Source organism: Hipposideros armiger, unplaced genomic scaffold (genome assembly GCF_001890085.2).
Source record: "Hipposideros armiger isolate ML-2016 unplaced genomic scaffold, ASM189008v1 scaffold_87, whole genome shotgun sequence".
Classification (NCBI taxonomy): Eukaryota; Metazoa; Chordata; class Mammalia; order Chiroptera; family Hipposideridae; genus Hipposideros; species Hipposideros armiger.
In genome coordinates this window covers 1,786,335-1,809,360 of record NW_017731437.1, presented here as the reverse complement: position 1 = coordinate 1,809,360, position 23,026 = coordinate 1,786,335, and the positions used below count along the sequence as shown (strand labels likewise).

At 52.9% G+C, this 23,026-nt stretch overlaps 1 protein-coding gene across 2 annotated transcripts in view; it reads right to left on the bottom strand.

Moving 5' to 3' along the window:
• MGAT5B (alpha-1,6-mannosylglycoprotein 6-beta-N-acetylglucosaminyltransferase B) overlaps positions 1-23,026 on the bottom strand; it is a 68,322-nt gene that overhangs the window by 14,853 nt on the left and 30,443 nt on the right. For both annotated transcript variants that reach the window (XM_019644490.1, XM_019644491.1), the window contains 5 exons: positions 22,583-22,752; positions 9,687-9,818; positions 8,186-8,319; positions 3,857-3,987; positions 3,383-3,388 (listed from right to left, as the gene is read on the bottom strand). In XM_019644490.1, the coding sequence (XP_019500035.1) occupies positions 3,383-3,388; positions 3,857-3,987; positions 8,186-8,319; positions 9,687-9,818; positions 22,583-22,752 (573 nt within the window). The remainder of the gene's footprint in view (positions 1-3,382; positions 3,389-3,856; positions 3,988-8,185; positions 8,320-9,686; positions 9,819-22,582; positions 22,753-23,026) is intronic.

Here is a 23,026-nt window from a genome sequence, read left to right as displayed (position 1 = left end):
TGAGAATTTTCTAAAACTAGTAAAAGATCAAACCACAGATTCAAAAAGATCCACAAACTCCAAGTGGGAGGAATCAAAAAACCACACAGAGGCAAATCATAGTAAAACTGCTGAAAACCAAACAAGCAGAAGTCGTAAAAGCAGACAACAGAGGAAAAAAGACAAATTACCTTTAAAGGAACCACAGCAAGACACACACTGACTCCACAACCAAAATGATAGAAGACAGAAGACAATAGAATATTTCTATAATGCTGAAAGAAAATAACCACCAAGCTAGAATTCTGTACACCGCAAACATATCCTCCAAAAATAAAAGTGAACATTTTAGAAAAATTTTAGAAAATTAAAAATACAATAAGAATATAAGCTGGAGGGGTACAATTAAAGCATTTTAAGGTTCTTACCCCATAAAAGGTAAAAGTGTTGATTTATATTAGACATTGATAGGTCAAGGATGCATGCTATAATCTTTAGGGGAGCCATTAAGGGAGTATAATTACTTAGCTAATGGCTAAGTGGATTTACAAAGATACATCAATGTAAAAAAAGATGAGAAATAAGAGGAAAAAGAACATGGAACAGGCAAGAAAAAGAATAGAAATCAACTAGTAAGATGGTGGATTCAAAGCCAAATATATTAGTAACTACACTAAATGTAAAAGGACTATTTACTTTAAAACAGAACACGCTTACAGAAAAAAAAATCAACAATGTAAAGTATGAAGAAAATGCCAAATTCCCAAGTCAACTTCCTAATCCCATTATCAGAAGCAGCTATGATTAAGTTTTTTGTGTACGTTCCTTAGATCTTTGATGCATCATTAGCATATATACATTTTCTTTGAAACACACACACGTGCATAAATGGGTTCATGTTACATACACTTTTCAGCAACATTTTTCCACCACACACACACACACACACACACACACACACACACACACACACACACAGAGACACGTTTGTATGTAAACTTCAAATTTCACAAAACCAAATTTACTCAATACATATAAGGTCCTCTGATAGTCTACAATTCTATTATTTCTGTTATTCTATTTCATTTTAAAAGGCTAGCTAACACTCTGAGCTGACAGAAAAAGACAAATACTGTATGGTCTCACTTAAACATAGAATCTAAAAAAGTTGAACTCAGGGGCTGGGGGCACAGGGAAATGCAGAGACGTTGGTTAAAGGGTACCAACTTCCAGTTAAAAGATGAAGTTCAGGGATTTGATGTGTAGCATGGCAACTGTAGTTAATCGTACTGTATTGTATACTTGAAATTTGCTAAGAAATTCACGGTGTTCTCACCACACCAAAAAAAAAGGTCACTATGTGAGGTAATGAATGTGTTAACGAACTTGACTGTGGTACTCGTTTTTACAATATACACACATATCAAGCCACTGCGTTGCACACCTTAAGTACATATCATTTTTCTTCGTCCATTTTACTTTAGCAAAGCTGAGGAGCCCAAAACCCAGAGCTCTGCGTAAATTTCACGGCTCATCCACGAGTTGCAACCTGCAGTTTGAAAACCCTCCCGGCTCTGGCACAGGGCACTTCTGAGGTCTGGAATGTGTCCTCCAGCCACAGGGAGGGCTTGCCCCGGGCCTGAACCGGCTGCCACTCTCCCAGCCTCACTCCTGCTCCCTGGGACTTCACGCTCTATTAAAATAGCAGCATCTACGCCTGAGCCTTAAGCTCTGTTTCCTGGGGACCCAGAAGAAGACAGGCCTCCTCGGCACAACCTCCCCTAAAACCCTTACCCTGATCCTGGCTGCCACTTCCATAGGAGGTGACGACCTGGTGTCACCTCCCTCCTCCACTTCTCTGCCCCCGGATCCCATGACCTCCGGACAGCACTGGTCCCAAGATGCCGCTTTCATTGTTCTATCATCCAGCCACCTCTGACTTCCTTTCGTCACAGAGACCAGAGCAAAGCTGTCTTTTTTTTTTGGAAGCCGCTTCTTTGAGGCCACCTGATAAACAGCTTTGCTTCCAGCAATCACAGAGGTTCCAGGGCTAGAGATAAAACCTTTGTCCTCCCAGACATCATAACCCGGCATCCTCTTAGGGGAGTTTCAGCACAGTGTTTTCTGGTAAAAGCAGACACAGACTGTGCTAGCCCCTTCCCCGAACCCCCGGCTTCCATGGCAGCCAGCTTGTTGGGCATCCTATGAGAAGGGTCTCTCGTCCCTGTCCCCAGAGCTCATGGTGGACACTGACATCTCATCCCAGGTCTGGGACCTTTAGTCCTGCTTCCAGAGCTGCCCTCTGCCATGAATCCAAGGCTTCACAAGTGGGGAGGCTAAATAGGGTTGGAGGTAAGTGTGCTGGCTCTAGAGTGAGATGTGGGTTCGAATCCCAGCTCTGCCTGTTACCAGTTTGTCACTCTGACCTGTGCCTGGGTTCCTCACGTATAAATGGGCATGGTAACACGTGGCACCTGCCGCACAGTGTGGCGAATAAGTGAGCACCTAGTATCCTAGGTGAGTATCCTCAGTAAGCTCTGAGTGAAGGAATATCAGCTGCCACCATGACCTCCCAGGGTTGTTGTGGCCAGGACCATGAGGCGTCCCTGTAATCTCTCCTTTCTCCTCCTTCCTCAGTCACAGGATGCCAGCACTGAGCTGGGTACAGGGCTGCCTGGAGCAGAACCCCTTCCCGCGTCCCCTGAAACTGGGCAGGGCCGCATGGCTGGGATCTAGCCAGGGAGCTGCGTGGGGAAGAGACGTGTGTAATGACCAGGCAATGTCCCTAAATGTGGCCGTTCTTGGCCCCTTCCTTCTCCGTGCTGGCTGGAGTGCACACGGAATGACTGAAATGTGTGTGGTCATCTTGAATCACGAGTTAAGACTGAGGGTTGAACCTGAACAGGGCAGGTCCACAAGGCGAGAAGGTCCACACTGGCCCTGGCTGACACCAGAGTCTGTGAATAGGCAAGAAAACATACTTCCATCTTGTTGAAGTCACTATTAGCTCAACCTAATCCTAACTGATACGGTCTGAGGATTATTCACTGAGATGGCCGTGTGATAACGGGCTTGACGCAGGGTTCAGGTGCTCAAGAAATTTGCCATGGTCAGCATCCTCCCTACTGACCTTGACCTCGCTGCCTGCCTGAGGTCCGTAAGCCATCCTAGGAGCTGCCCTGTGCCCACCGAGCCGGACCCTGACCGCCAGGCTCCCGCCTCTCCCCTCACAGAAGGCCCAGGAAAGAGACCTCCTGGAACCCCGCTGTCCCCTCCACCCTCCTCCCTACCTCAGTCCATCCACAGGAGCCACGAGCCCAGGCACGTCGACTCCGGAGCACCCCCAGGGAGGAGGAGAGGGGGGAAGGAGGAAGAGGGAGCACACTGCAAACAGTCAACATACCTGGAGCTGCCTCATTGCCAGGGCGGCAGAGAAAAGAGGAGAGAGAACAGATCAGGGACGGTGAGTGAGCGACCTCCCACATGGCAACACTTCTCTGGGGACCCCGCCCTGAAGGTGGAGCCCCGATCCCTGCTCGTCTACTGCCTTCTCCAGTGCCTCCCGTCCCCACAGAGTCCCCAAGTCTAGCCAAACCCCCTTTGCTGGGCTTACGGTGTTTGTTGGTCCATATTAGGGAGGGTGGACGGTTAGGTCACCGTCCTCGATAAAGGACATTTGAGTTTGTGGCAGGGAGTGGGGGTGAAGAGGGGGCAAGTTACTAGCCTCCAGGCCAGGATTTCCTGTGGCAGTGAGGAACCTCTTTTCGGATCCATTACTGGCGGACGTTTTCCGTGCCCAGTGCTGGAGGTGATGGATGGGAGCCGAGTCCTGGAGGTGGGAGAGCCTGGGGGCCCGGCGCGCAGCAGCCATGCTCACCTTCCAGATACTCGCCTCCTTGCCGTACACAACGGCCATGTTGCTGGCCTTGCCATCTTTGATGAGCTGCTTCTCCGTCTCGTTGAGCTCCTCGGACACGAAGCCCATGAAGGAGTTGTCCGGGGTGTGAGCTGCAGCCAGACCACAGGTCAGGAGGGGGTCACCAGAGAGCGAAGAAAACACCACGTCTACCAGGACAGGTCCCATGCGAGGGGTCCCCGTTCGGCAGGGATGGGGAAGGGGGCTGGCGGGGGCTAAGAGACGGTCACAAAGCCTTGGAGCAGAAGGAAATATGAGAGGTCACCTAGTCCCCCTTGCTTGTTTTCAGAGGAGGAAACTGAGGCATGGGACGGACGAAGCCAAGGGCCCACGTGACCCAGCCAGGACCCTACTCTCATCGCAGTCCCACTTCCCGTTTGCTTTGGCTCCTCCCTCTGCTCTCACTCCGTGCGCATCCATCAGCAGAGTCTGCAACTGCAGGTGGGGCTTTCCCCATTTCCGCATCACTGCACCTGGTCTGGGACCACTGTGACCACTGCCCGTCATTTCTGCTGTCCTCTTGGCACTGTCTTTTCTCCTGAGCAATCCTTTCAAATGTAGGTCCCATCAGGTCCCTTCTCTGCACAAAACCCTGCCGTGGCCCCATAAGCCAAAGTCCCCGCAAGGATGTCAGGATCTGCCCCCTGCCCCTCCCCCTTTGACAGCCTCTCATACCACCCCCGCCCCAGACCCTGCCAGGCACACTCCTTCTCTCACACAGATCTCTGCTCACGGGGCTCCTATATTTTGTCCTAGGGCTCGCTGACCAGATGTGTTGTATACTGACTTGTGTGTGCACTGTGGTCAGGATAAGCCCGAAGAGGGCAGGAGCGGTCTTGTTCGCTTTTGCGTCCCTGGCACCTGGGACAGCCGGCTGCTGGCTCCTGAACGTGCGGGCGCATCTCCACTTTCACACCTCCGAGCATCTGCCCCCCTGTTCCCTCTGCCTGGAGGGCCCTCCTCCATTTTCTTGGAAGAGAAAATCCTATTCTGCCTTCAGGGCCCCGCTCGTATGCCACGCTGTCTCCTCCCAGAAGCCTCCTCAGGGGTCCACGTGCCCTCCCTCTGCGGCCCCGTCCACTGTGGTCAGGCCTCTGTTAAAGCTCAGAGCGCACATGGGCTTCCTCTCATCCCCAGAACCCAACACTCCAGGGCAGGGGGTGCATTTGCGCTTGTGCTCCAAACCCTCAGCCATGCCCAAGTATCACCACTGGTTAGCGTCCGCCATGTCTACGATGGAGGCGTAGGCACAAGTGCCATCATTTGCAAGGTACCAGGAGGGACCCTGAAGAAAATATTTATGGAGCCCCATCAAATCTCCTTGACTTTTCCGGGTAGGGGAGGCCGTGGCCAGTAAGTTGGCAGCGGCCACACATTCTGGACTTCCCAGAACAGCCCTGATCCCAACTCCTCCACTTCTTCATTCCAGAGGCATGTTTTTCACACTTGAGCATTTCTGAAACTGGGATGTATATTTTCATCAAACATGTGGATTTCACGTAGTATTTCTACCCACCCTTCGACACCCACAGAAAGCCGTAATCAATCTGGTGCATCTTTAGAAGAGGTGATGGTTTCTCTTCCAAGTGTCCAGAAAGCTCACACATTGTTAGGGCTCAAAATCTGACCACTGTGTGGATGGGTCTTTGCTGGCTACAGACAGAAGAGCTCTTCTCTAGAGCTTCCGAGGCATCAGGACGGGCCCCGGAGGCCTGGAGTTACTGCTGCCGTGGTCGGGCGCCAGCGGCAGTCCTGTCTCAGGAGGCTGCGCCCAGGCCGGGAGAGGCCCCAGGAGGGCAGGCCAGGCGCTCCCGACCACCTTTCTCTGCTGGGCCCCCATCCTCTCTCCTGCCCCTCCGGCTCCAGCTGGGGCTGCCACCCCAGGCCTCCTTCCCTGATTACCATTTCCTCCCTATTCTAAGAGTTAAAGAATCCTTCATTCCACCAACTCCACCAGAAGGAAGAGGTTTAGGACACAATTAGCTAAACTAGTGGGTGTGGGACAGAAGTATTGCAACCAATTAAAATGGCAGAGGCCATTAAGCATAGAGCTTCTGGGGCCAGGGCAAGGGTAAGGCCTGGAGAGGCAGCCAGCCTCCCAGGTAGCTCATTGGGGAACTCAACTGGCTAGATGGGAAAGAGGTCTGCTCAAGAATTCCTTCCTGCACTTGGCACATCATTAAAACCAGCAGGCCTCTCTGGTTTTTGTTTTCTTTCTTTAATTTATTCGATCAATTAACATTTTCTGAGGATCTCGATTGGCTCCAAGGAAATAAAGATAAATCAACAGAGGCTCCTTCTTGAGCGATTCATAATCTATCAACAGAAATAAGTGTATAAGCAAAAAACACTCATATGCTTCAATATATGCTTTAACAGAATTAGGTTTAAGAGTTATAAAAACATGCTGGAGATGAGGGGATCAGGGAAAGCGATGACAAAAAGGAGACATTTGACTTGGGGTTTTGGAGGATGAGTAGGAGTTTGGCAGGTTTGGACCACCACTTCCAGTGGGCTCTACCCCAGGACACGTCCTCATTTTCCCACTGGGTTAAGGGGTTACTGCAGGGGCCTCTTAACCCGTCTCTTGCTTCCCCTCCTCTACCACTGCCCCTTCGACCATCTGCAGTCTGCCTGCCAGAATCGTGTGTCTCAAAAAGCCTTTCCTCCATGACATTCCCTAGCTCAAGAACCTACAGCGAACCTCAGATTACGGTATCCAATGTAAACTCGGGAACCTTTGCTAAAAGACCCCCACCTCTGCTCCCAGGCCCTCCATGTCCTTCTTACCAGCCTCATAGCTCCATGCGTCCTTTCTCAGTGAGCTAACTTTCCAAGGCTTTTAACTCTATAGTTTTTTCCTCTCTGCATCACATATACTGTTTCCGCATCCTGGAGTATCACCACCACTTCCTCCTTCCCTTCCCTCCACAATCCTGCGCCCTGGGACTCTCCCCACTCCATTCGCTCTCCTGGGAGCACCATGTCATCAGATGACCTGTTAGGACAGTCACTTTTCTCTTGGGGAAGCCTCATGCAACCTTGCAATGGGCCCCGGGGAGGGAGTTCGGTCCCCACAGAGCCTTGTGGCCTCAGATGGGACACGCAGCCTCTCAGGGCCTCAGTTTCCTCGTCAGGATTCTAAGGAAACTTCCCGCCTTCTCAGGATTCTCGGGTCCCATCAAACCATCACTTACGTACCCTAAAACTGCACCTGCCTCTACCACAGTCTAGGGCCTGGACAGGTAGTCAAAAGAAGACTCTAAGCCCCTGAAAGGGGTGCATTCCCTTGACAGGCTGAGTGAAGATCAGCTCCTTTCCTTACAGCGAGTCCCTCAGGACCCTGCTCGGAACCTTAATTTAGAAACAATCCTACCCAGAGTGCGTATCTGGCTTTCTGACCCAGAGCCTTCAAAGAGCCGCCAATTCGACATGCGAGATGCTGCTAGAGGCAGATATACTGACAACAATTAGAAGTGACAGCTGATAGCCTCCCAACAAGGAGGAAAAGGGAGACATCAAACAGTGACAGAAGAAGCCACTTAGCAAGGGGACACAGCTCTGCACACCTCTGCCGTCCCCACAGGGCTGGCCCCTGAGCCAGGGAGATAGAGAATTGACCCTGAGTTGTCCACGAAAGGTTATTTCCAGCATTCTGCATTTAAGAGGGTAGGTCGGTGTGTGCATATATTTTAAAGTCGCATTAAAAATAACTAAAGATCAGCTCAAATTGCATTCCTTGCCTGAAGCCCATCATCCGAGGGGTTCCACAGGGGCCCCAGCCTCTGCCTACAGCCTCACTTCCTGTTATCCCCAATGTTGGAGCCTACCAGAGAGCTGGCATTTCTGGAACCTTCCAGTTCTTTCCACATCCACCTTCACTACATCTGTGCGTGTCCTGCCCCTTCACCACCCAGTCCACTTTTGGCCTCTCTTTCTGGAAGACCACAGCCTCCTCTTTGTCCCGGAAGCGTGTGCTCAGCCACTCTCTGAGAGCCACGTGTGCTCCTAGAGGACAAAGGCCACGTCCTGGTGTTGGAAAGGTCACCACATTCCTCCAAAGCCAGGCTGGAAGCCCCCCACTGGGCTGCTCCCTCCATGCTCCCCGCTCCCCAAACACCAGCAGAGGCATCCTTCCAGGAGGCTTCCTGGAGGAGACCCATGCCTGGCATGTTCCACCCCCTGCAGGAGGGGGGGATGTGAGACCCCACTTCCTCCTGTGTCACCTCTGAGAGCCACAGAGGCCCCACCCCCCGCCCCCCACCCACGCCATTCGGCTGGGACACTCACGGAACATGGTCATGAACTGCTTGGGGTTGAGACTCCAGTAGCCCCAGTTGGTCCGGTAGCCATGCAGCGTGGCATACTCCTCGTGGTTGTACGCAGGTTCTGTCCCAAAGGTGTCGATGACCCGGATTCGGCACCTGTCCCCCCAGGACCGGGAACCAGGGTCAGCAACCTCCCGTGTCTCCCCGGGCTGGTGTTGCCCCAGCCGTGGGTGCTGTAACAGCCAGTGGCTGGTCAGGGTAGTGCAATACGTGGTCAGAGCTTGGGCTCAGACACTTCCTCGCTGTGTGACCACAGGCAGGAGCCTTAACCTCTCTGGGTCAGTCTCCCCATCTGTCAGGTGGAGATAACAACAGCCTGACTATCTCAGGGCCACATGGATACACCTGAACCATGAACCACTAACTCAGACACTGTTGGTTATTACAGCTGGCCTAAGGGAGCCGAGGAGGAGAGGTCCCTCCCCACTGCTGCAGGGGTCACCAGTCCAATTTGCACTTTCCTGGGCAGAGAATAACAGCCACTTGAATCTACAGCCCTCTGCCTAGGAGCCTGCCACCCCCAGGATGTGCCTGGCCAACGGTGGCTGAGATGCAAAAGGACAGAGACCAGCCACTGCCACAGCCCATCTTTGGGAAGGCAGTGCCTCGAGGTCTCTTCTCCTCTGTGAGTCTGATCACTTCAGGCGGACCTCCCAGCTCTGTCCCACAGTGCTGAGGCTGCTCTCAACGGCCACAGCCCCCTCCGTCCACCCCACCCCCGGGAGTGGGCACCTGAGACTCACAGATCCCCACGTCCCCACGTGGAGCTCCCTTACCCTGCCTCCTTCCCCGTGACCCAGAATTGTCCACAGACTGCTGACATCGGCGCTATTCCCCCAGAGAAGGGGCAGGGCGGGAGGAGGAGGCATCCAGTGCTCAGAGAACATGCATTAATAATAAAAGCAATAACGCTGCCTGTCACTTTTTTTCCCCTAATAAAATCATGTGGGATAGTCAACGGGACTGGAGCAAATGTAATAAATAGCAGGGCTCCTTGTGCTAAATTAAAGCTGTGTCCTGCTGAGTGCAGAGAGCAGAGTGATGGCACTGGCCTTCGTCCAGACAGGAGCGGGGGAGGGGGGCTTGCTGGGTGCCCACACAGCAGAGGTCACAGCCCCAGCCACTGGCCCATTCACGCCCACTCCTCCCTGCAGTTCCTCTGCCCCCACCCCCATCTAGGTAACCTCTGACCCCCACCCTTCAGCCTGCCATGAAGCAGAGGGCCACTGGAGGACTCCCTGTGGTTTATGAATTGTCACCGTTAGCTGGGAAGCAGTGCTCTGTGGAGGAGGATGGTGGTGTGGAGGGGGAGGACGGAAGACAGGGAGAGCCTCCCTTCCACTGCGGAACCCGGGACCATGCAATTCTCCCACCCTGGGGGCCAGCTGGCAGCCGGAACGCCGGGGCAGGCTCAAGGGGGTAGGGCTGCCATGCACTGCCACCACCGCCCGCGGCCCTCTCACCGGTACTTCTTGAAGGACAGTCCCATGTGCTGCTTCATCTGCTGTAGGCCATGGTAGTCGGTGTAGATGAGGTCGAAAGGCAGGGGCACGGTGAGCGGGCAGTTCCCCCGGCCTGGCGGCACCCCTAAGTTACTGAAAGAAGAGCCCTTCAGAGTCTGAGCCCAGGCTGCAGAAACCCACCTTTCCAACCGGCCCTGCGTCCGAGGGTCCTGGTGCCCATCCTGGTTCCTACAGCCCAAGGTAAACATGGTGGGCGGGGGGCTGCAAAGGAGAGCGAGGTTGTACACGAGTACCGGCCGATTCCTGGAAAGAGCAGGGCGGCCAAGTACAGTCATGTAGGTTCTTCACTGCACAGGAGACTCCAACGAGGGGCAAGTGGGGCTGAGACCCAGCCTGGGCGAGCGGGCTAGCTTGCCACGCTGCCACGCACCTGGCTGGGCCGCCTGCCAGGAGGGAGAGGAGCCTTTTGTTAATTCCCATAAACGTGCTCCCTGCAGGGCTGTGTCTGCCCAGAGGGGGTGTCTTTAACATTCACTAGACGCCAGAAATGCCCGCTGAGCGCAGCTGAAGTGTTTGGAGCTGAAGGATCCCAAGCTGCCTGCCTCAGAAGATATCCTTCTGCTCTGCTGGCCAGCTCCTGGCCCACAGGATGCCCACAGGTACCCTCCACCTGCCAGATCACTCACACGAGAGTTTCCCTCTGGGACAGAGCTGCCTCTGTGGACCCAGTGCTGGGGCCTTTGGGTCATCTCACTGGAACCTGAAGGATATGGCCACTGCTGCTGGTGTAAACGCCTTTGTCCACCACACAGGAGCCCCTGCTTAGCCTGCCGACGCCTTCTACCCAGTGCAGGGGTGAGGAGGCGTTTAGAGCCCCACTCAGAGAGCCTGAGCCAGGCGGGGAGTGGCACCGGCCTCCCAGAGGATCCCGCAGCAGACGCCCACCTCCCGATGCCCACCACCCTTGGTTTCATGGTCCAGGTGTCCCTTCAGGGTCCATGCGACCAGCAAACTCAGGTGGAACGTGAGGACCTCTGGGAAGGTCACTGTCTCATCAGTAGCACAGGGTGACAGTTGCTCAGTTTCCTGGGTCACATCTCTGGCTCCTTGAGACAATTCAAGCCAGGCGGAAAAGTACCAGCCTGGGTGTCTTTGTGCTGTCTTAGATCATGCTCAGCATGCCACCATCAGAGGCTGGGGTGGGGGGGTGGCACTGTGTACGCTGTCCCCTGAGCACACTGCCCAGGCAGGCACCTCTGCAATGAGGTTTATGGTAACCTGATGACAAGGCCATGATGGAAAGATGTCGGGGGAAAGCTGTGCCACCGGGACTGAGGCCTCGGGGTGGGCCTGTGCTCTACAGAGAAGGGCAGAGGAGGGGAGGGGCTTCCTCGGTGCCCTCCGCCACCAGCCAGTGCCCCCCTAGCGTCACTCAGCTTCCCCACACTGGCTCCCCTCCCCATGGTAGAACCTTGGCTGCAGAGAGGGGAAAGCAAAAATCCATTCACTATTTCCTCCTCATTTCCTACCCATACACTTAAAAATGGCCAAGCCTCCTCCCCGACCCAGCTACCACTGCAGCCATTCCCCTCTCCAGCTGGATGGCTACACAGGCAGCTCAGAACCCGGGCTCCTCCGGCAGGGAGCGCTTCGGAGGCTTTTTTGTTGAAATACCCAGAAAGCAAAGGGAAATGAGCATAGACGCCATGCTGGAGTTCTAGAAGGTATGCCATCACCTTCATCATCTGCGTGGCTACCATTCCGAGCACGGGCACCATTCCAAGTGCTTTCAATGTATTAATTCATCAGCTCCTTCCAACTGGGCAGCTTCCCTTCGAGATCAGACCCATTCTTATCCTGCTCCCCTCGTTACAGATTAGGAAACAGAAAGGTTTAGTAATTTACCCAGGATCGCACAGCCAGGCTCCAGACCCACACTCCACCCCCCACCCCAACACACACACACACACACACACACACACACACACACACTGCTATGTTTTCCTGTTTTTCCTGCCTACCCAGGCCTACTGGGCATCAGACAGTACCATGGTGGATGGTCAGATCAGTGACATCCCCAAAATCGGGTCCCCAGGCTGCCAGCAGGTTCCGCTCCAGTCCCAGTTTTGTTGCTAACCTTAGAGGAGTCATAAGCCTCAGGAATTTCATTTTTCTCATCAGCAAAAGATCAATAAAAACGCCTGCCTTCCAGGGTTCCTGGTAGCACCAAGCAAGGCAAGGAGAGTGAAAGTGCCACTAATCGCTATTACTTTTAGTCATGGGTTCTATCTTCTGAATTTCCGAGTCTGGCAGCTCCTTTCTAACCGTGCTCCCACCCCCAGCTCACCCACAGCCCACTTAAGGCCCTGGTCATTTCTCACCCAGAATCATTTGTCACCTAGAATCACCTCCTGATCCTTAACTCAAACCTCTGCCTCCTCCTCCAGGAAGTCTTCCTTGGACCCCTGGGCAGGGTAAGACACCCCTCCCCCAGACCCCCTCCGTCCCTCCCCCAGTCCTCCCTCCACACTGTCCTGAGTCACCTCTTCAGGACTGGGCCCCCTGGGGGCAGGGCCACTTCATCTTTGAAAGCCCAGAGCCAGGACCGGATCTGGCCCAATTAGTACCTGCTGTGTTATGAATGAATAAACAAACCAATGAACCAGATGGACCCTCTTAGTAAGAATTGGTTTAAAGGTTGAAAATCCAGTCAAGAAAAGTCTATCAGGAGAGAGAAGGTGCGTGAGTGAGAGGAGCCCAAGGATGACGGGTGGCTCCCGGCTCTTCCAGAGGGTGACAAGCCTCCCGTCTGGACTGGACACAGGGGCCCCTGAAAGGACGGGTCCTGAAAGGACCCACATAGGAAGGGGAGGGGAGATAACTGGCCCCGAGGGTCCCCTTTCCAGGAGTTAATGAGAAGCCACATGGTCGCCCCAGCCCAGGAGACAAGGATTTTCAATTTAAGGTGACTTCACGGGAGATAAGTGTGCACAGCTGCCTCATTACTCTTGTCACAAGGAATCTGAGCTTGACGAGGGGACAGCAGTGAGGGTCAGCCATGGGAGAGGGAGCTGCGGTTTTATCACTTATGATTTAAGTTCACTTTTATGGGCAATTTTACGCTAAGTGGTCGGTTGCAGTAGGGACATGAATTGAAAAATGTTGTCTCCTGACAACCTTCAGCCAAAGGTGCCCAGGGAGGCCTGGCTGCGCAATTCCACCTTCTGTGCTGACTCCTCAAAAGGCCCCTGTCCAGACGTTTTCGTAAACTCAATGCCAAGTTCCTCATCTCTTCGGACTCAGCCCAGAGCTGTGGGGGATGCGGGTCTCTCAGAGCCTCCCCACCCCCAGCACCCAGGGGAGTTGGGGAGAGGCATCATCTCAGGGTGAAGCGACGTAGCGCCCCCGCCTGCCCACTACCATACTCAATGCTTGGGAAGGATGGGGGAGGTGATGTGGAATCGCCAAATTGGGTGGTTGGAATATAGTTGTAAATGTCCCCAGGCCACCTGAGTGGGAAGCTAAATACAAGATGAAAGGGGAAGGGGGTGACCTAGGGAAAATAGAGCTTTTCTGTGGGTCACCTAGTTATCATCTGGCCCCCAGGCCCAGCCCAAATCATCCACATGAAACCTACCCTCTTTGAGGGGGTTAGTGTTTAATGGGGACAGAGTTTCAGTTCAGGAAGATGAGAAAGTTCTGGAGATGGACGGTGGTGATGTCTGCACAACCATGTGGTTGTACTGAAGCCACTGAACTGCACACTTATAAATGGTAAAATGGTAACTCTATGTTATGTAAATTTTACTACATTTTTTAAAAAAAGCCCAACTGTCCATGCTCGTGGGACCCGTGTCCAGCCCCATAAGGACATGCTCAGTGCTCTGCCTCCCATGGGCGCCCGTGTCCCCATCTTCTCCAGGACAGTCCCGCCCTCCAGACTCCTAGCTGCCCACAGTGTGGGGGCTCAGCAAATATCCAGAGAAGGAATGACTCCACTCTTTGCTAGAAGATCAAAAGGTAGGATGGATAGATGGGACAAGGGAGGAGAAAAAAATATCTACACCCAATAGAAAAACAAAACAAATTCAAAAGCGCTGAGTTCTGACGAAATGGAGAGCACGGTGGGCGTGAGCTCCAGCGCGAGCTTGCTGGCGGCTTTGCTCGGACACACAATCGTTCTGCTGTCTGCCTCCACTCCCCTAATGTGACATTTGGACGGATTTCCACCATCCCTTCTAGGTTAAAAATCATCCAGTTTTATTTCTCCCCTGTGCCTTTGGTCTGTGGCTGGAAATAACCTCTCTAGGTGGTGCTCAGATTCTAGAACAAACGATTCTCTCCCTCTCTCTCTTCAATGTGTGGGAAGGACCTAATTAAAAAGAGTTCTTACAAAGTGCTCCAAGATCTTTGGCTCCAGGTGCTAAAGTGCACACGGGGAATGTCAGCTTCCCCCGGATCTATCTCATTACTGGAGCACGCTGGCTGGGAGCCAGGAGATTTCTGTCTCCCCAGGGGCCTGCTGTCCCTCTGACCCTGCCCAGTGCCCAGCTCCTGAGCATGATGGCACTGCCCCCGTCTCTCTCCCATGGCCCATTACTAGAGCAGGCCGCTGCTGCTTCCCAACAGCACGAGTGGACATAAAGCAGGCAGCCTGGAGAGTTAACTGGGCATCTAATGAGCTGCCTGAGGAGGGGCGGGGCGAGGAGGACCGCTAACGAGGAAGGAATGATCTCCTACAGCGCCTTCTTCTCTAGCCCAGGACGGGCTGACCTTCCTGTGCCCAACAGAAGCTGCCCGATGATGCCATTGTGATGGTCCCTCCCTCGGCTCCCATCTCTCACAAAAAGCCAAATGTTCCTGTACCCTTGGAGGCTCAGGGACCACTGCTCAGGAGAACTGGCAGGTCCCCAGCAGAGTTAGGGCTTGGAGGAAAAGGGGATTCAAAGGGAAAACAGGTGGGAGCACATTCCAGCCATGCCTTAGCCAAAGCCAAGCCAAGGAGGGCAGGGGCTGGAGGGTTCTGAAGGGAACCCCGCAGGGGGCAGCATCGCTGCAGCGCCTGCTCACTGGGCAGCCTGCTTGTCCAAAGCTGACACTTTCTTCCCCAGCAGTTCCTCCTTAGTAAGCAAACTCAGTGCTAAGAATAGGGCTGCAGCTCCCAGGAGAGCTGGATGAAGCCACAGACTCATCCCTACAGCTTCTGGGGCTGTCCGTGCTCCTGCTGCAAGACGAGGAAACGCAGCGCATCCCTTTGGCTGTTCCCTGCCTCCTTCCTTGCAGATGGTCCCGGTTTATATAACAAACGCCTGTGAATGCTGAGGCCAAATCGAGGCTTCTCTCCTCCAAGCTCTGCTTTAAATAAACGTATGACGACGGTGGCTCTCAGGCCCGGGCGCAGGTTAGAATCACCGAGATACCGTCACAGCTCCTGATGCCCAGGCCGGCCCCAGCGGTGCCACCTCATGGCTCTGGGGTGGGGCCTGGGCGTCGGGATGCCGGTTTTCAGTTCCTCAGGTGCCAGGGCTCTCACTCTCCTATCCAGTTCTGCCAACCATTGTTGAGAACCAACCTGTGCAGGGTCTTGGAGGGCACGGTGATGAGTAGGCCTCTGCTCTCGGCCCCATTAGTACAAAACCTGTGGGTCAAAGGAAAGACGCAGCCTGCAGGGCTGCGTACAAACGTGAGGGGCTCTGGGCCCGCTCCAAGACGGTTTAGGAAAGACCAGTGTGGCTCCCAGGAGAAGGCCGCTGTTTCATCCAAGGCCATTTATGATCTGAGGGCAAGTTGGGACGAACACGAGGGGTTATTTAGACCATCCTAGGCTTCTGCGGGCTTCACCGGGAATTAAAAAAGTCCCAGGCCAGTCCTGCCCTTGTTCTGAGGCCTGAATAGCGTTTTACCTCTTTCTTACTTTTTTTTTTTATTTTAGCTGAGCCATCCTGCCACCTGTTGGCAGCTCAGCGGCTGCTCAGCTCGGGCTGGACTCGAACTGCTGTTGCTCAGAGCTCACACTCTTGAGCGAGCTCTTAACCAACTGAGCCACTCGGCCGGCCCTCTTTCTTACTTTTTTATCAGCATTTGACATCACTGGCCACACCCTCCTTCTAGAAGCATCTTCTCCTTCGACACCCTTGATGTCATACCCACCCTCCTGGCCACTCCTTCTCAGGCCTTGTTTCCTATCACTTGGCATTGTCATTCACAGTTGTGTTCAGTTGCCATTGGCTGCCAACCTGCTGGCTTCATTCTGAGCCCTGGGCCCATCACTCAGCTGCCCCCAACGTGGGCACCTCTAATTCAACATGTCTGAACCCAAATTCAAGGTCTTCTACGCATGCCCCCAAACACGATGCTTTTCTCTTCATCCCCCCTCAGAGAATGGCCGCACCCTCCCCCCAGTGGCTGGTGTGAGCTGGCTTGTTGAGCCTGGTTGGGGCCTGTTTGAGCCAGTCACGGCCAGATCTGAATGGGTTCAAACTCCGAGGCCTGCCTCGACCGGCTCCTCAGAGGGTTCAGCTGGAGGCAGCTTGGTCAGGCTGGGCTGATCGCAAGGGAGCAGGACGCGGTCCCTGCCTTCGTCATTCCCCGGGGGGCCCTCCCCGGTATTTCCCTTGAACAAACATTGAACAAACAAAAAGGCCAGGACACCGATTTCCACTGGAGCCACGCGTCCTTGACGGCCCAGAGTGTGTGCTCCTCGGCCCCCTTATTTAAACATCCTCCTCTCCAGCTTTCATCATTTGCCAGTTAAGTCAACTAATTTTCTACTAAACCCAATTTCACTCATGGCTGGAGGAAGAGCTCCGTAATTTTTCCTCATGCCATGTACTATTAATGATGCTTGAAATTATGCAAATAAAATTGATGAGCACAGCCAATTCTGGGCAGGCGGGAAGGGAAAGGCTTAACTTTAAAATGCCCACTGTGCATTCATGAGGGCGAGTCGGGGTGCGCCCAACAGGGGGCTCTGGCTTCACCTCTCCTTGCTGCCACAAAGGGTGAGGGGTGGGGCATGGGCGGGACTGTCTGACGTCACCTGCAGTCGCTTACCTAGCACTCCGCTCCGCAAGCCGCCTCCCTCACCCCGGAAACGTGGCGCAGCAGCAAAGCCAGATGTGCATTCTGTGCATTGCCCCGAACATCACTCCAGTGAGCTGGTTAATTAAAACACCGAAACTCGGGGAGCAGAGAAAAGCAGCTCCTCCGTCCAGCCTCGTTGCTTAGTCAGTCAGTAGCCAAGACATCTGCTGTGAACATCTGTGAATAAACTACAACCAGTGTACAAACTGCATCTTTGTCCGGCTGCCTTCCCCACACAGGTCATTTCGCCAGCTCAGGGAGACGTTTCTGTCGCAGAGCACAAGCTGCGACTCTCAGAATTCAGATTACCTTTACATCCCGTTGACCTATTTTCAAATTAACCTGGTGCCGCTCACACGGAACGGCTCCTGGAGGCTGGGAAGCAAGGCTGCGGATGGTCCTGCCTCCTCCTGCAGAACCCATGGCAACAGCGTTGCCATGCGTGGATTCAGCAGTGTCCCCGGCCCACAGCCCCTTTCCATGCTCACACGGTCACCATCTTGTCATGGGCTGCACTGTGTCCCATCAAAATTCATATGTTGGAGCCCTAACTTCCAATACCTCAGAATGTGACCTTATTTGGAGAGGTCTTTACAGAGGTCATCCGGTTGACATGAGGTCGTGAGGGTGGTCCCTAGTCCAATATGACTGCATCCTTGTAAGGAGAGGGAAGATGGACACAGGCACATACACAGGGACAAGCCCATGTGAAGATGAAGGGAGGGATCTGGGTGATGCTTCTACAAGCCAGTGAACGCCAAACATCACCAGCCAACCACTAGGAGCTGGGGGACACCTGAGACAGACTCTCTTCTCAGCCTCAGAAGGAACCGACCCTACCGACACCTTGATCTCGAACTTGTGACCTCCAGACCGGGAGACAATACATTTCTGCTGTTTAAGCTGCCCCAGTCTGTGGTACTTGGTGACAGCAACTCTAGCAAACCAATACACATCTGTATTTACATCTCCACTGAAAGGAAAGGGCTGCATTTATATAGCATCAGGGTGGTCCCAGCAGAAAATGAGTTTGAGGAGCTCACAGCTCTGGCCGACATCTGTCACAGGGGAAAAAAGACATCCAAGAAAGAGGGTGGCACAAAGCCCATTCCAGGTCAGCAGGTGCCCACCTGATGAGCGGGGAGGGGCGCGAGAGTCCCCACTGTCTGGGCCACCTCCAAGGGCTGCCTCCTTGGCCTGTCCCCTCCACTTGGCCCCCACCGCTGCTACCAAGGGTACCGTTGATGCTTCCGGGTGTGCAAATGCAGGCTCGGGAGGAATCTGCACACACTTTCTACAAATCTTCTAAGACCCTGAGCCCCACCCCAGGCCCTAATTCTGCTCCTCAGGACCTGAACAAGGGACACTGAGGACAGTCTCTTGAATAAGCCATGCATGCTAGTTCACACATTCGACAGTGTCCCAAGCTCACAGCTATCCACCCCCTCCCCCACCGTGTATGTGTGTGGGAGGGGTGCTTAGAGAAGCCACAGTCTCAACTTTTCCACCTTTCAACCCTCACTGCTCATCAGATCATCTGGAAGCTTTAAAAACATGATACCTGGGTCCCATCCCTGACCAATTAGACACCAAGAGTGGGACCCAAACATCATTTGTTTTCTCAGGAGGTTTTGCTGGAGCCAGGGGCTATTATCCCTACCTGAAACGTGTTCCAACCAACCACAGCTGATGCTGTTAATTTTGTAGACATAATTGTATTGTGTCCTCTGGGTAAGGTGGGTTTCTCTTTTTCCTTTTTATTATTTTTAAATTATATCTGGTGGCAGGTTAGAAAGCACCTTCCCGAGGCTGTTTCCTGAAGTAGCTGAGCTGTTTACACAATCCTGCCCTGTCTGAGCAAGAGCATTTGCTTGTACCTACACCCCACATGGGACCAAGGGCAGAGCTGTGTGGGCATAGCCCTGGGTCTGCCTGTTTAACAAACTGCAAATCGGAGATGGGATGAGCTCTCCCTGGAGCCCCTGCTTCTGGGGATTTCAGACCCACACAAGACTGGCACAAAGTGGCCCGTTGGTGGGAAGATATGGATTCTCCATGGGGTGTGCACGTGTGTGTGCATGGGGGTGTGCACGTGTGAATGCACATGCAGTGTGCTGCATGTCATGGATGGGCTGTGTGCAAAGGTTGTGCGTGTGTGCATGTACGTGGAGTTGTGCACCTGTGTGCAAGCATGTCTTGTGTGTGTGTTCATGTGTGGGGTGTGCACAGGGTGTTTGTGCACCTGCATGTGTGCACACATACATGTGTGTGCATGTATGGTTGTGCACAGTGGCATGCTTGCATGTGCACACGTGTACATGCACATGGGTGTATGTTTGAAGTGGGAGAAATGGCAGCAGGGTATATTTCAGGTCTTTGTATTTTGCACCAGGGCCTCGCTTTCAGGGCTCCTGAGTACAGTGGCCCCCGTCTTCACTGCTCTGGCCCTGTGATGGGCAATGGTAGCCTCGCCGACCATAGGCCCGGTGCCAGGCCCAAGAAGCGGCCAGAAGGAAAGGCAGTACTTTGGGCAGGTAAGAATTCCAGGTGAAGGCTGCAAGAGAAAACACCCCAGCATGGACTGAGAGGCTGAACAACTGGGTTAAATTCCTGCCTATTAGGGAGATTTGTCAAATACCTGCTCTTTCATGGAAGGATGATTCTCTGAGCATGGTGCTAGACTGTTACAAATGCCAGGGACAGGCCTTCCCGTGCCCCGAGGGAGCAGTCAAGGAAGGATGTTCTCAGCAATCTGGCCCCGGAAGATGCTCAGTCAGAAGGGAAGTATCCAGCTAGCTGTTGTTTGGTAACCGTGAACTCATGTAGCCTTGAGAAAGAGTGAGGTGTTGGTGATGCTGATAGGAGGGGCTCCACTCACAGTGGACTGTGTGTGTGGGATGAGGGCTCTGGACAGCCTCCACCCCCAGGATTCTTCCCACTGCATCTTGGGGTCTCTGGAGACCCAGGGAACAAGGGCCCGTGACCCTTGCTTGCTGCTCTGCCTGAGGCAGGTCTGGCCTATGGCTACCCACAGCCACTGGCTGTGCCATCCACAGTTGTCCAAGACTTCTTTCGCTTCCCACACACCGCGTCCCTTTCCTCCCCCCTCCTTACTTTCCTGTAGGAAGCTTCGAGGCCAGGGAAAGGTGCCTCTTCATGATTTGCAAACATTAGCTGCCCCTGCAGCGTTCTGCTCCACAGACAGTGTTATGAGCTCTGTTTAGAGGGAACTGGGGGTGGGCCCGGTGAGGCAGGCACCAAGTGGGCACACTTGGCTCTGAAGTGGCCCACACGATGTGAACAGCTTTGTCTGACAACAAAATGCCATGGGGTGAAAGCCAGCGTGAGAGAAGAGCTGGTTCCCTCTAGCAGCACTGGGTAGCTAGTCTGCAGGTTCAGCACCCGATCTCAGGGACAGCTCCCAGCCCGGTTCCTTCCAGCTCAGATGACATTCAGCCAGATGGGGCTGAGGCGCTATTTCAACGTGGCACCTCCTCTTCCAGAACCAGCTGCCCCACCTAGGACTGGGCTTCCCAAATGCTTCCACAACCATGCAGCCCCTCATTAGTCCCTGTCCCCTTCTCCCCCTTCACATCCTTACATGTGCTACACTTTTCATCTTTACTAGGCCTACCAGAGATAAATGCATCAGCCTAAAAGAATGACACCAGCAGTGTGAATTTCAAGCCACGGAGATGAAAAGCAAATCACTAGGTCATTTAGTGGCCTCACAGCACAACCCAGACTCAGCCTCCTTCTCCCCCTACTCAATGCGGTTGGTCCTGGTACCCCCCTCTGATTGAGGTCACAAGAAGTTCTACCCAAGTGAATGGCAGACAGTTGACCTAAGATTGTTGATGGCTCTGTCCCCATCAGCACCCTCCTCTCTCCAACACTCCTGTGCTACAGAATACTAGCATTTGTGGCCAGGACGAAAATGCTGACCAAAAAAAGAGAGACATCTAGAACCAACAGACTATCAAGATGGCTGGCAGGCTCTGAACAGATTCACAATTTAGCTTGAAAACCACCTGAGTAAGTTAATGGGCTGATGAAGAAAGTCAATTTGTAGGACAACAACTCTGAGGCTTTCCTTAGTTATGCTCTGGGGCCATAGTAAGATCAATACCATCCAAATGCCAATGAAAAGGGGAAACAGACATTCATCAGACACAAAAATCCCTAACCCTAAAGAAAAGATGAAAAACTTAGGTTACATTAAAATTAAGGCCTTCGGTTAAAAAAAAAACCCATATAGAAATTACAAAGGCAATCCACAAATAAGATTTTTAAATACATGTAACTCATACATGATTTATACCCATAATACGTAAAGAACTCCTACAACTCCATAAGGAAATTATAAACAACCCAGCAGAAAAGTGAGCAAATGACACAAATGGGCATTTCACCAAGAGGAAAGGACAGGCAAATATATGACAGGATGCTGAGCCTCATTAGTTGTCAAGGAAACCAGAAGATGATATGATGCCACTTCGTGCCCTCAGTTAGGAAGTCTGATAAACACGAAGCGTGGGTGAGAATGTGGCCCCCAGGGCACATACACATTGTGGGGCTGAATGAGTGTAATCACTCAGGAAAACAGTGGGCATTATCCTGTACAGCTGAATTTTCACACACCCAAAGTCGCAGCCACCTCAGTTTATACCCAAGAGAAACTCTGACACAGGTACACCAGGTGACATGTACAAGAATGTCCGCCACAGTATTATCTAAAATAACTTGTAAAAGCAGGAAAAAACATCCACAGACGGGAATAGCGGGTAAATAATTATGGCACATTCACACAATGGGATATTATGCAGAAGAGAAAATGAATGAAAGAGAACTACATGCAACAACATGTATGAATCCTGGAAGCAGAATAAAGCAAGTGAGGATAGCAAGTCTCAGAGATGACATACTGTAGGTGCCGTTTTTACAAAGCTCAAAACCAACCCAAAATATAACTAAACCATATACCGTTTATGGATACATGAATATGTAAAAAAAACCACAACTGCTTTCTTTTTCAAAAAGCAAAGGAATGATAAACACAAAATCCAACTTATAGGTTTCCTCAGAGGGAGGCAGAGGTATGCGTGAGAGAGGGAGCCCCCAGGCAAACACGAGTCCTGGTGGGATTCTCATTCTTAAGTCAGATGGTGGAATCATGGGACCTCGCTCTATTCTCGTGCCTCATAACATGTGTCACAGATATTTTTGTATGTATCAAATAATAAACATTAATAAATAACATAAGAAAAGTCATATGCATTTCTACGTCCCACAGATGTAGTAGTTGAAAATAAACCTAACCATACTCGCTCACACACCCCCAATCTTATGCCCCGCTCATCACCAGCCTCCCACCTCCAACAGCATCACAGGGACCTTGGAAAGGCAAGCGCTGGGGAAGGCGTGGGCATCACCAGCCCACCTCACCGCTCTTCAGGTCTTACTGGCCTCCAGCCCCCAGAATAGGCCCAGGAAGGAGCCCAGTTCCAGAAGAGAAACACCAAGGCTGCTCCAAGACCACCAGGATGGCATGCAGAGGGGACCCCATCTGCATGGCATGACTCAGTTCCACTTATTTGTCAGCCCCTGAGCATAAACACGGGGCACCTGCTGGCCTGGAGATGGAGAACTCAACCGTGTGAACGGCACGATGCAAACACACTTCCTTGGTGCACCCCACACGTAACCAGGTGTCACCATGGAGGAAGAGGGGGGTGGATGGCACACTGAGCAGGTGGAGCAGGAGCTCTGGGGACTGGGTTCCCCTGCCTCCGCTCCCCTCCCCTGGCACTCACCTCTGCAGCTCCTTCAGGGACACAGTGACCCGCAGGCCGTGGCCCAGCACGTAGAGAGCAGCCAGGATGTCCGCCCACTGTACCATCTCCCCCAGAGGCCCGCCCTTCAGCACCCTCGGGCTGAACACATCCCCAGACTCCTCAGTCAGGAAGCCGATGTGGACGAGGATCTGGGGGGAGAACATAGAGGGTCAGCACAGAAGAACAACACCACTCGGCCCTGCCACCCCAGGGAGACCTGGCCAGCAGCAAACACTGTCCCCAGGCTGTGCCTGGGCAGTTGCTTTCTGGTACAGCGGGGGAACCAAGAGGCAGAGTGACGGAGCTGGGCAATGGGGATACAGGTGAACAAAAAACAGCCACGTCCTGCCCTCAAGGTGCTTACGTTCCAGATGGAAGAGGAGACAACAGTGAACACAGACAAGAGAGAATTTCATGAAATGA